Source organism: Pavona decussata, unplaced genomic scaffold, assembly GCF_977016875.1.
Source record: "Pavona decussata unplaced genomic scaffold, jaPavDecu1.1 SCAFFOLD_48, whole genome shotgun sequence".
In the NCBI taxonomy this organism is placed as follows: domain Eukaryota; kingdom Metazoa; phylum Cnidaria; class Anthozoa; order Scleractinia; family Agariciidae; genus Pavona; species Pavona decussata.
In genome coordinates, this window is record NW_028145470.1 from 4,697,668 (window position 1) to 4,711,412 (window position 13,745).

The following is a 13,745-nucleotide window of genomic DNA, read 5'->3' on the forward strand; positions in this document are numbered from 1 at the left end:
TTTCTTCTCCTTTAAGTCTTTCCCGTCGGACTAGGTCCAGTTTTTATCTTTTCCGTTTTCTGTAACTTGAAATTAAACCATCTCACGTTTACACTACAATTTCCAAACGAATGGTTTGTGCAAATAGCAAACACCCCTCTAGTATGTCATGTTTTAAACCACACAGTGGTCTTCCCCCGTTTCCTTTGGCGACAAAATAAACGCTTTGAAAATAACAGAAGAACAGAACAGACACTTTGAGAATGGGATAGCTAACAAGATTAAAATGGCCAAAGGAACATGCAACAGAAGGCTAATTACCAATAAAAATAGCGGCAATCACAAAGCGTTTTGAAAACGGGAAAACAAAAACATAAAATGATCACAAGAAAGACTGAATTATGAAACTAAAAAAAAAACTCAATAATAAACAGACCTTTTCATAAACTCTGCAAATGTGATCCTCTCCGAGTATCCCTATAAAGAAATTGAAAAGCAACGAAATTATTCATCACTTAGATAGCACACAACACTATACCTTTTCAGTATATCCGAAAACTGTTTAGCACTACGCAGCTGTTATTTAATTAAGCAGTACGAGATACAGCGGTTTTCAATTCAGTGTCGAAAGCAATTTCGAGTTTGCTTTCGTTTTGCATTACTACGCTCTGTGATTGGTTAACAAAACTCGCGCCAATTTCTAAACCAATGGGAATCCAAACCAAAACCAATCGTGTTTTCGCTGCACGCGTTTTCCCGCGCTTGACGCCAGTTACATGTATTTGCTTGGAATTCTGATTGGCTCGTTGTGTTGTTTACATCTGTTGTGATTGGCCAGAGTAATTACTTTGGTTTTGGTTTTACGACACTCAATTGGAAACCGCTCTATCCCTAACAGATGCCTAACCTGTCGACGTATTCTAGTAGTTTCCAGTACTCCAGTGTATTTAAGCTGAGTTTGGACTTTATCCTGGTCAAACTTGCCAGGAACCATCTGCTCATTTGGTCTGATACACCTTTGACATAAAACAACAGCAAAAGCGACATGATTATTTTAGATTCATTTTACCAGTGTATGTTTAACATTTAAGATTTGAAAAATTGTCAGGTTTTGAAAGAAAACTGTTTTCGGTTAACCAACTTACCGCACAAAATGAGGTTCTGCCGGCAGCAGCTTCGCCAAAAGATCTCGCAATGAATACTAAAGAAACGAAATAAAAACAAACAAAACAGTGAGAAACTAAATTAGATTTTACTGACAGATCAGTAAAATATTGTTAACTTGGCACGTGACTCGCGTGCGCTACTCGTTCTCAGCGAGCCATTCATGGCGGGTTGTTCTCAATGGAGCTACTGTGTAGTCATCCTTCCAAGGTCAGCAAAAGCAATTGTTTGGTTGTAGCTTAGCTCACAACATTATGGCTTTCTTGTCCTTAGCATATTGTAACATTTATTTGCATTGGCCGAAAGTATTAAGGCCCCATTCATAACTTGATAAGTACACATGTAAAGCTAAGCTGTTGTATAGTACAGTTTAATTTACTGGCGAAGTAAGCAGACATTGTCTAGCTATAAAAGTCCAAGCAAACTGTTCAAGGTTCAATTTGCAGTTCTGTTGCGCAGTGTAGACAGTATTTTGTTTTGCACCACAATCTCGGGCAAACCGTTTCAGTATGCAAAATATAAACTATTAAACGCACAAAAAACTAACCTACTTCAGACAAAAGGCGGATCAAAATCTCTATACCCTATTTAAAACAAACAAACTCAACAAAAACTATAACCTTTGAGGCCAAACATAATTACACACTTTGAACTAACTTATAGGAAAGAGAAAAGAGTACATCAATTCCCCCGCGAGAATATCCTTTGGAAAGCAGGGAATATATGCAGAAAACTCCCACCTTAAGATGCCTTATGCAATCCCGCCCTGAAGGCCTTTAACAACACTTACCCTGAAATGCACAGAGACCGTCTGTTGCCATCTGGAGGTGGAAGCAGCAGTTAAAGTCTGCTTTGTTTCTGGTAAACTCAAAAGAGCGTTGCGTTTCTAGATGAAAAACAAGGTGAACTTAGGTTGCCTTTCAAATGTCAGATCTAACTACTTTCGTAAAAATGCTAAATACAAAAGAATTGATATTGTTTAGTTTTAGAGAAATAAAATAAAAATACTTTATGGACTATTAGGAAGTGATTGATGGAACTACTGAATGATCGATGGTGTGACCTTCAATAATCATACACGTTATTTATTTGTTTGATTTAATAGTTGGTAGACTGACTGACTGACTGACTTACGCACGGACGGACGGACGGACTGACTGACTGACTGACTGACTGACCTGACTGACGGACGGACGGACGGACGGACAGACTGACTGACTGACTGACTGACTGACTGACTGACTGACTGACTGACTGACTGACTCTCTGACTGACGGACGGACTGATTGATTGATACTTTCTTGCTTGCTTGATGATTCAGTCAACTATTTCAAGAGAGCGTCCTTTCGTCCCATCATTTCATTCTTTCATTTTTAAGCCTTCCTGCCGTTACTTTTTTGGCTATTCATTCATTAACTAACTGATCGTACCGTATTGCATATTAAAAATACGCAACTGAGAGCTTATCTGTGAGTACAGCAATGACGCGATTTACAGCCTGGGGTGCTAAAGAACTTTGATAGCTAAGGGGGTGGCAGTGGGGGTGCTTCCAGGATAGGGTTGGGAGAGAGTGCACTTATTAAAAGGGGCGTTAAAAAGGTTTAGAAGGAGGGAGTTAACTAACTACTGTAGCTTCTTTCTAATCCCTATTTCATTTACTCATATATTCTCACAGTGATCTCATAACATTAGAGCGGTTTTCAATTGAGTGTCCAAAGTAATTTCGCGTTTGCTTTGGTTTTGCATTGCTACGCTCTGTGATTGGTTAAGAAAACTCGCGCCACTTTCTTAACCAATGAAAATCCAAACCAAAACCAATCGTGTTTTCGCCGCACGCGTCTTCCCGCGCTTGGCGCCAGTTACATTTGCTTCATACAGTTGCTTCGAATTCTGATTGGCTCGTTGTGTTGTTTACATCTCTTGCGATTGGCCAGAGTAATTACTTTGGTTTTGGTTTTACGACACTCAATTGGAAACCGCTCTAAATAATTATTCCAGTATTAACGAACTAAAACAAAAACAAGAACTGTCTTTCGTACTCTTTCTTTCTCGGCCTGTATCATTGGTGGTTGTGAGCTGTTCTTCTTTGCTGCAGCACCTATAGTTAAAAATACCAAAAACACAAAAGTAATTGATGCATCTGATAGGCTTAAAATTGAAATGAGATGCAGGAATATACCATCTCCGAGGGCAGTATACGGAATGAAACTACAGTGGCAGGAAGCAGTATGTACTCTCGTTTGTAGGTGAGATGTAGAAAACTATTGATGCAGTTTCTCCAAGTAAAAGGTTCAGGTTCACCACCGAAACTAATAAAAATGCCCATCACATACCATCAATTCAGTTGTGTCATCATAAAAAGCCACAATTACGCATTAGTCAAAAGCCTACAAGCGCAAACTGGTTTTGAAAAAGTCAGATTAAAAAGTTGGAACCACCTTTACGGAATAGTAATCAACTCCACAGGAAAGTACTGCTCAGTAGCTTTCATTTGAATGGTCACACTTTAGGATTTCATCCACAGACTCAAAAAGAATCAAAGCTTGACTCTCGAGTGGGTTAAACACGTTAGAATCGTTTTCACATCACACGAGATCACCGGAAAATCGAGGATTAAGCACATAGAGAAGTTATTGATTTCCAACCTCGCTATTGTTATACAGGCAAGTGAGCTTTTAAGAGCCAAGACGTAACCTCAGAGGAAGGAGTAGGTAATAGGGATAGAGAGTTTTTGACAGAAGACTGTAGTTTTTAGACACTGGCGACATTCTTGAGTAATTGAGGGAAGATTAATGCAGAATAAGATGAAAGGTTTCTAAAAGGAGAAAAGAAATCATCTTGACAAACAGGGCGATTTGCACCGTTTGCAACGTCTTATAAGGTTGGTCGAGAGGCCAAAAGAACGAAAAACAGAACAATGCTCCCAACCCTAAAAACCAATGCAGCTCCAGGTTATAAGGGTCCAGTGGAAATAGGGCTTTTGAAAGATGCAGGTTACTGTGAAACACAACACTCTCTTGAAAATGGATGAGATAAGTGGGAAAGGAGATGCAAATAACAGCCTTGACATCAGACGCGAGATTCTGGTAAAACTACATGAGACGAGAGATTCTTGCTGAAAGATGAAAAGATGATCAAGAGGAAGGTAAAGAAATTTGTGAGGAGCCATGCCTTCTCACCGTAACTCTTTCTCTTCCGAAGAACTCCTTTCAGCCAGTTTTCTTTAGGTCTGTAGTTTAACAAGGCCTCGCTGGCCTCTGGGAGGGGTTTGTTCACCCTCCACCAGTGGGGATCAGTTGTGCGAGTGTCGTCATCAGTGACGTAATCAGAGCGATCTGAGTACAAGATAGAGAGAAAAAAAGAGAGTACACAGAGGAGAAGTCTGTAAAGACGAGATTGCAAACAACACACTTGCAAAAGAAATAAAGGTTTAGATAAGCAAAAGAAAGGTACATGAACGTAAGATAGGGTGAATTAAAGTGAGGTAAAGTAAAGTCTGATAAATCTACTGGGTTAAATGAAGAAGAAGGTTCTACAATGCCAATGTATAGCTTTGGTTTCTACAGTGTGAAGCAACAAAAGGCATTGCCACTACCTCCTGGATTGGATGGTGTTTCATTACGAGGTTGCTCTAAAGTATTTCATTTGTTAGGTTTCACATTTTCCTTAGAAAGGATCTCCGGTACTCATTTATGCAACAAATTGGAAAGAGAGGATGTGCAGTCCAGTAAAAAGAGGAAAAGGAAGGGAATGAAAACATCTTGGGAATGAACAAGGTAGAAGGTGTTTGTTCGAGGGAAGCCCTAGAGCATAAGCCTTCAAAAACTCATTAATAATTCATAAGCCCATTGACCTATCAAATGCTCGATAAAACATCACGCGCAGTGGTTTTAAAACCCGATAAAACCTCCTCCTTATTAGTATACGGTGTTTAATGTTTTTCTCGTATGCTAATTTCCAACGTTGACAAAAGCATCTTTGTTATGACTCTCTTTACACACGCTTTCCCAGGAATGTTTTTGAGGCCGTTCAAAAAAACTCAAAGCACGTGTTTTATCGGGGCTGCGCCTCGTGGTTTTAAATCCCGATTAAACACTGCTGCTCGTGTGTTAAACATTACTTAACACCCCTCAATCTAAAAGGGGGCATAACTCCAAAAACCAACCTGATCTGGACAAGGGATGCTGCATAAGTGTTCTGACAAGACGATTATCTGTTAAAAAAAAATCAAACAACAGGGACACAGAGTTAACACAACAAGAATCTCTGACAAAAACAAAACAAACTGAGGTCATAACGTTCCAAGAGCTGTTTTGGCCAATCTTTGTACAAAGGATCAAAGATTTTCTGAATCTATTTAATTTGACGAATCAGAGAACTATTATTGATATCCCCCTTAGAATATCAGCTGGTACATAACAAAACTTCTATAATTTGTAACTTCCTTCTGTCATTTCAACCTACCTTTTCAAATTGACAGTCAGATACCCATCCCTGGCTTAGAAAGAATCAAATTTTGGCCGAACTCAGTTTCACATTTGTACTGATTTTTAACACAATTTGAAACTACAAATATTTCTTCCCAAAACTGTGTAGGCTGAGAGAAGCATAAATTATTAAAAACAAATAATTGGTAGCCGAAAGACTTATACTGTGAAAGGATCTGGGTTGAAAAACTAATCGGCGCCCATGATACTCTGAGAGAAACGACAATAACATAGGAGAACGTATTCCTAATAACTCAGCTGCGATCACGAATCCAGCTTTTGCACTTACCACTGGATCTAAGAACATGTATGATGTCAGGTGAAAGAGTGTCACGGTTTTTCTCAAGGAAGTTTGTTGCATCGTACTTCACCTAAAGAGATTAAATAGAGTTAGCAAATTAAAGTATTGTTATTTTGCAAAGGTTCCAAGTCAAAATGGAGTAGAATTCAACAAGCAATGATAGGCAGAACGCAGGAACCAAGCTGATGTCTCCTACTCTGTGCTCAGTGCTGTCCAGAGAGCAGTACTGCATGAGGATCAAATCTCAAGCTTCACACCAAAGGCAAGGGTTTGATGAAACCTGTCTATCGTTATTTGGGTTGAGTTTGTTGTTGGTTCTTTTGTAAAAATAAAAACTGGGCCCAGTTGTTCAAAGCCTGATTAAGCTAATCCTGGGTTAACGTGGAGTTTGATTTAAGCTTAACTACCAATCAATAAAGATTCTTCCGAAGATTGTTGTCCCCCAGTTTTGACTTACATCTTTCTTTACCATTAGCTTAAAATCAGTTTTAAAAACATTTTTAACGAACGAAATGAAAATCTTGTTTAACTTTTAATTGGGGAATTGCGTTAATCGGCTTTCGTTCGGTCATTGATTAGCAAAACCAATTGTGACTTGCACGCATGCGTTTTCTCGTGCTTGGCGCAGGTTACATAAACTTGCTTCGAGCTGATTGGTTCATTGCGCTGTTTATATCTGTTCCGTTTGGTTAGCGTGATTACTTTAAGTTTGAGTTTGTTATTGACAGTCCTTCGATCAATACAAATACACAAGAGTATGTATCCATTCAAGCCAGTACATACCCGTCCTGCATAGTGTACAATGACGAATGATGGGTACACATCGTTTTCTTTAGGTTGTTCGTAATATGGGCCTTCGATGTTCTTGTGAAATTTTTCTGCAAACAAGTAATTAATATTGCCAGTGATGTTAATAGGTTTTGGTGGAATTCACACACACTGACAAAATACAGAGTTTGACATCGTTATTACTGGTGTATCTCTTCAATCTGAAACGTTTTAGATACAACTAAAAAACCACTATCATGATCTAGAAATTAAATAAAATAAGCCAGCTATAGCAAGACATTTAGAGCAGTCTTCAATTGAGTGTCGAGGTAATTCGCGTTTGCTTTGGCTTTCGATTCACTGCATTCTGATTGGTTAGAAAAACTCACACCACTTTCTCAACCAATGAGAACCAAAACCAAAACCAATCGTGCCTCGCTCGCACGCATTTTCCCGCGCTAAGCACCGGTTACATGATTAGCTTCGATTTCTGATTGGTTCATTGCGTTGGTTACGTATGTTTTGTTTGATTTTCGTTGTTTCTTTATAAAGACTTTTTTTTTTGTTTGTTGCTGTTGTAGAACTTTGTATGACTTGAAAACCTGACCACTCAATGTAGAGTAGTATTATAAAGGTGACTTTATCTGTATTTTGTTTGATACTATACATACCTATAAGGGTGAAATCTGTTGCTTTAGGAAAACGACTTTCCTCGTCTAACAGAGCAAGTACACCGATGGGTTTCTAGTGCAAAAACACAAATCAGTAATTGCATCATTACAGTATTGGTGTCTGTTAGCTTCCTCTTTTTCCTAATCATAAAAAAATGGTTTGACACAGCAATCTCAGTAGTATGTCTAGTGTGATCATCAGTGGGAGTATAATAGTTCTCAAAAAATACAGTTGTTTAGTTAAAAAGATTGCTGTTTCGTGATGGTTTGAATCCAGGAGTAACAAAAGTTAGAAAAAGAGTGGTTCTTTATATAGGCTAGCTGGTGACTGACTTTGACAATTTGAGTTGCAAACTAAGTCAGAAATTCACAGTTAGGTTAAGAGCCTGAATTTATTCTACATACAAATGGTCTGATGGTTGATAGAAACTGAAACCCTCATTATCAAAAGTAGTGAAAAAGTAGACAATTACTAAAATTCAGACTGCAAAACGCTTTTATGGCAGACAGAACGCCACTATTGACCAGAAGGACAAGAGGCAGCTGTATTTGCAGGCTACACTGACCCCTACCTGCAGAAACATATCCAACACGGGCCTGTTGTCCGTGAAGGTGATTTCTTGAAGAGAAATCCCCTCGGAACGGTACTCTTCCTACAAAAAAAATTAAAAACTGAAGAAGAAGACAGGAAGTAATGGTAACAAGGAAAGATCAAGGAAATTATGATCCTTTTCTCGGTAACTAAAAATGTGTTCGATTGGCGGTATTCCAAAATATCAGTAAGCAGTGTAGTCTTGGGATATAGATTTTTAGAGGCGTGTTTCAACTGCTGTATGTATCACTATAATTCTTGTCAACACACGAAATTTAAGCAACATTTTGCATTTTAATGTGTCTAAATTCCCGATTTAAAGGATTTGAAATTGATTGTTCTGTGCATTCATATTCCAAAATAGGACAAGATCTAAGAGATATTAGTATAAATCTACTAGTGTTCTATCACGAATGCCGTTCTCTGATTGGCTACGCTACTCACTATCTATTCTGTGATAGATAGTGAGTAGCGGTTTTCAACAAAATGGCGGCCGCTTCGTCGCGTTTTCGAAGTGTCTGCGATGAGGAAATAGATAATTTACTTGTTTAGTTTTGACCGACTAGTAGATTTATACTTAAACAATTAGATTATTCGCTCTCGATTTCTATGCGTGATAGCTGATTCGGGCTGCACCCTCATCAGCTATCACGCGATAGAAATCTCGAGCTCATAATCTAATTGTTAAAGAGAAATCTAACTACAAAAGAAGCACAACCCATGCAATTATGAAACTGATTCTGAAATATTGTTATCCTTAACACGATTATAATTGAACAGCTCAGAGCATAATCATAACCTATAACCTATATATAACATATGTCCCATTTCTTTTTGTTGTTTTAGCTCAGATTCACCGGAGTTTTTGCATGTGGCCTTTAATTCCTTCAGGAAACGTTGCTCGATTGATTTATCCGCTGCTTTGCGCTTCGTTTGCAATAAAAAACTATGATAATGAGCAAGATTTCTGTTTTTAAATAACTGTAAATATATGAAGCATATATTTTGAACTGCGGATGAAAGATCAAATAGAAGAAAGATCCTCGCAGTTACTACGCAACTTAAGCAGTTGCAAAAAGAAAGCCTGAAAAAATTCAGGCTTGAACGAGATTCGAACCCATGACCTCTGAGATACCGGTGTAGTACTCTACCAACTGAGCTATCAAGCCAACTGGGAGCTCACAATATGACCAGCTCCCAGTTGGCTTGATAGCTCAGTTGGTAGAGCACGACACCGGCATCTCAGAGGTCATGGGTTCGAATCTCGTTCAAGCCTGAATTTTTTCAGGCTTTCTTTTTGCAACTGCTTAAGTTGCGTAGTAACTGCGAGGATCTTTCTTCTATTTGATATTTCTGTTTTTATCACAAAAGGAAGCGCAACATTTTGGAGCAATGTTTCCTGAAGGAATTCAAGGCCACATGCAAAAACTCCGGTGAATCTGACCAAAAAAAACAAGAAGTGATCTGAAATGCGACGTAGGTCTGTTATGCGAGCCTTCAATTAGAAGGTAAAAAAAAAGTACAACAACACTTATGCAGAAATTGAAAGCAAACTCACCAATTCCCAAGAGAAAATCTGTTGGTTGAAGTAGAACTGGATCTGTTCATTGGCGATGTTTATGCAAAGCTGCTCAAACGAATTGCGCTTGAAATTTTCAAACCCAAAAATGTCCAGGATACCGATTCTGTAATCATTATCGCTGCAAAACAAAAACAGACTTGTGTATAAAAAAAATGATTTTTTTTTTTCAGAACGTGGAACTACTTTGTAACTGTATCCTTTTCCCATTACAACTTCCCCTGGATGAGCCAGCTAGAACAAATAATCACTTTCAAACTGTATTTATATTGCACGTTTTGGCAACAACTTCTAAGAAGCAAAATGCAAGGTGCCCACCTAACAAATGTGATCATTAGCGGACAATTTACTCTGCCACAAAAACATCAATATACATACACTGTCAAACGTCCTCGGTCAGTCCTTAGTAAAGCATTTATCCTGTGAACAATCCAACTAAACAGCTTGCCATAGAGTGCCTGTAAATATAACATACTTTGTCAGTCTGGTCAATATAGTACCTCAAAATTCTAACACAAAGCCCACCAGTATTTGTACAAATGACCACGTCCCAGTTGGCTTGATAGCTCAGTTGGTAGAGCACTGCACCAGCATCGAGAGGTCATGGGTTTGAATCCCGTTCAAGCCTGAATTTTTTTTTAGGCTTTCTTTTCGCGACTGATTAAGTTGCACACTAACTGCGAGGATCTTTCTTCTATTTGATCTTTCATCTGCAGTTCAAAATATATTTTTCATATATTTACATTCATTTAAAGCATAGAATGTTAGAGGTCAGGGCCCTGTTTCTCAAACTTCCATTACCTTTACCGAGCCTGAAAACGTTTTTTTGCGCACATTGTTCATTTTTTTTTTGTTCGTAAAAACTTCATACCTTAGCCATTCCATCACGGCCATCTATAGCTTGATCTACAGAGTTGTTCCGTACTATGGTTTCTCCTAGAATTAAAACAAATAAACACTCTACTCATGACAAATAAGATTGCAATAAGTGAATTAAGTGTTTTCACTCTAAAAAGGAAATTTTGATTAAATAAAGATCGACAATCATGATAATAAAATAATTTTGTAATATTGCCCATACCTCTTGTTACATTGCTGTTTGTTGTCAATGCATCTCTGAGTTCCACTGCATTGATACCCAAAAGTGAGGAAACTGAAACAAAATGGTGAGTAAATTTGAAATCATGAAACAAATATGCCAATGGGCAGTATCAGTTTCACTGAAGTTAGAATATTAGGTCCACAATGACTTAATAGGCCTAGCATAATAAGCAAACAGGTATGATGGAGTGAAGGGCATTAAAAGGTAAGAGAAAGGAAACGTTTTTCTGCTCTTGTTTCACCATGCTTCACAAAAAATAAGCTTTCTTTGTTATTAATTTTGTAATTAACTCTTCATCATAAATTCTTCTATAAAATGGATTGGTTTTCAAAGAGTAGCAGTATCCAAAAGGCAAACAGAGAACATATTGGGGGAAATCATGTCGTTTCATAAAAATCAGTAATGATACCAAACAAGGTTGTACCTATATCAGGCATATATTTTATGAGTCTATTATGAATACAGGCTTTTTTTTTATCTATACATGTAAAAATGCCAGGGTGGGGCAGTTTGCACAAGGGTAAGCGTATTTCAGTGAAAGGGTTCATTTCTCTGGGAACTTCTGAGAAAGCATTGACCAGGTATACTTTTTTTTTTTTTTTTTTTTGGAGGGGGGGTGGGGATACAGCATGCATGTAGAGTAAAACTAATGATCAGGAAAAAATTTTGTGGTCATGGCAGAATGGTAGGGGGATTCTTGTCAATCAGCAACAATTATAGTGGAAAATAACCTGGCCATGCTCAAACCCCAGGGAGTAATGAAAACTGGAAATATGTGTGGTTCCAGAAAATATCCATACCTCTACCATGGAACATTATTGGACATTCCACGGGGAGGGCACTCTCCAACGCCAAAATTTTTTAGGGAAAGTATGAGGCTAAAATTTGAATTTCCGGAGGGGTGTGGGGTCCAAACTAAAAAGTCTTCCATGGGAGGGGTAGGGATATTTCCTGGAACAACACAATCCAGGAAGTGTTGTAAACAAGCCCAGTATTTTGAAAGTATAAGTATCTGGTATTTCACATTCTGTACAAACCTATAAGTAGAACCTGTGGATTGCTGACCATACTCTTGTCACTCAAATGTGAAACTGACTCATCTTCTGTGAAATGAATGTCTCCAAGATGAATCACAGCAGCAAGGATTGAGAACAGCTGAGATACTTCCTGTCATTTGAATCAGATTGATAATGTTACTTACCAAGTGACCTGGTTAGGGGCCTTGACATTTTTAAGATAACTAAAGGTACGCTGGCCACCATAAAGAGATTCAAGTGCTGACGTTTTGAGCGTTAGCCCTTCATTAGAGCGAATGACAAAGGGGTTACACTCAAAACATCTGCACTCGAATCTCTTTACGATGGCCAAATTACTTTTAGTTATCAACTCTGTTGATAAAACCAATCTTTCGTTTCTATTCCCCACCAATGAAGCACCACTGTTTCTTAAGAAACTAATCCCCATATCCACTTGATATTTTTAACCTACAGAATGGTAGCTTAAGCAGTAGTGCAGGGTAAAATGTTTCCTGCCGGGAAGAGGAGGGGCGTAAGTCTTTAAACTTGACTCATCTCATTCCACCAAAACGTTTCCTTCCTTAACTTAAGGAGAAAAAACTCACAGACAGTTAAAGTGAACTAAGTATCAGACACAAAGCTAGTTTCAAAACAAGTTTTCGCTATTCTAACCATCTTTACTTATCTGAAGAATTTCCATTTATTCAAACCACCATTTGAAGGTTTGGTTTAAATATAATACATGTAGTAATTTAAACACTATTTACTTTAAATGGTGCCAATTTTGCTTTAATATTGCTTCTTACCTCGTGACTGAAACCAATGATATCAAAACATCTTTGAACTTCTTCAAACTTGCGTCTGTTGCCCAGGGTACAAACCAAATCTTGTAGGTTCCTCCCACCTGTTTGGAGGTAGCTGGATAAGAGAAAAGAATGAGCCATCAACTTATCAAAGCATCCAACATCTTGGGTGTTGAGTGGTCAGTCATTTAAACCAAGTGTTGAAAACTTGGTATTTATAACTAAAGTCAAAGGAGAATCTTGGACTCACAGAATGTCTGAATTCTTAAAACTTGCCATATTATATAGGAAATATTATTATTCTATACATTGGCTAGTGAGGACCCAGTGGGTCCTGTAGTGGGAGGGTCTTAGAGAGCCTTGCTACATGTACTTTCAAGAAATGGGGCCTATATATAGGATAAGGGAGCCTCTTGTTCCCAACTTTAGATGTCACAGTCAATTACTGGTGGAGTAACTTAAGATTTTGATGTAGCAAAAATATCTTTACAAGGTGCTCCAGAGGTGGATTAATTACATTTGTAGAAGGAGGTACTTCGTGTTGACAAAAAAAAACTACACTGTAAACCCTCTACTTCCCTGCAAGTTCTAGTAAATTTCCATTATCAATATGCCTTACTTGTGTTGTGAATATAACTTGAAGGAGTATTTCTCCAGTTTTTTGTTGTAAGCCAGACCGGCAATCATGTAATAAAATATGTGGAAATTCCTCTCTCCTCTGATGATGAACAAACAAAAAAGCCTTGATTAACATTACTGGAAGTGTGTCTTTTATGCCAATCAGTCTAAGAAGCGTACGCTAATTCAACTTGTTCTTTCTCCTTCTCTATTTTCAGCACTTGGACAACTTCTATTAAATTTACATTTTACTATGTACTGCTTGTAATACATGCTGAACTTCCATTATTGGAAGACTCCTAGTTACCTAGCCAGCCACAAGTTGGCACTAGGATGCCATCGGCACCCAAACTAGTCCTTTTACACCTGCAAACTAGACAAGGGATTTGATCCAATTCTGGATGAATATCAGAGCCACACAGTAAAGATTCTAATTGCCAATGTCACATTAAAGGCAGCACCTCCTCCTCAGCTATTTAAGACCCTAGTTGGTGTTCAGGCTTGGCCTTCCACTTCACCATTTGGTGCCAGTTATTGATGGCAGTTTTGTCACTCAGCAAATGACAAAGAGTTACAAGAATAAAAAACATCAGATTTGACAGACTAGCATAACTTATAATAGAGCTGAGTTAAAACTGTTGCAAGATATCTTTCAGAAAATGGGA

The 13,745-nt window shown here is 38.1% G+C and overlaps 1 protein-coding gene across 3 annotated transcripts in view; it reads right to left on the minus strand.

Moving 5' to 3' along the window:
* The window catches only part of LOC146481908 (myosin-IIIb-like), a 46,775-nt gene that overhangs the window by 13,549 nt on the left and 19,481 nt on the right, over positions 1–13,745 (minus strand). For all 3 annotated transcript variants that reach the window (XM_085107996.1, XM_085107998.1, XM_085107997.1), the window contains exons 16-32: positions 13,082–13,180; positions 12,466–12,577; positions 11,681–11,810; positions 10,623–10,694; positions 10,413–10,477; positions 9,920–9,999; positions 9,521–9,662; positions 7,943–8,023; positions 7,371–7,443; positions 6,715–6,809; positions 5,920–6,001; positions 5,309–5,356; positions 3,183–3,241; positions 1,934–2,029; positions 1,125–1,180; positions 887–995; positions 416–456 (exon numbers count right to left, since the gene is read on the minus strand). In XM_085107996.1, coding sequence (XP_084964122.1) covers positions 416–456; positions 887–995; positions 1,125–1,180; positions 1,934–2,029; positions 3,183–3,241; positions 5,309–5,356; positions 5,920–6,001; positions 6,715–6,809; positions 7,371–7,443; positions 7,943–8,023; positions 9,521–9,662; positions 9,920–9,999; positions 10,413–10,477; positions 10,623–10,694; positions 11,681–11,810; positions 12,466–12,577; positions 13,082–13,180 — 1,440 coding nt within the window. The remainder of the gene's footprint in view (positions 1–415; positions 457–886; positions 996–1,124; positions 1,181–1,933; positions 2,030–3,182; positions 3,242–5,308; positions 5,357–5,919; positions 6,002–6,714; positions 6,810–7,370; positions 7,444–7,942; positions 8,024–9,520; positions 9,663–9,919; positions 10,000–10,412; positions 10,478–10,622; positions 10,695–11,680; positions 11,811–12,465; positions 12,578–13,081; positions 13,181–13,745) is intronic.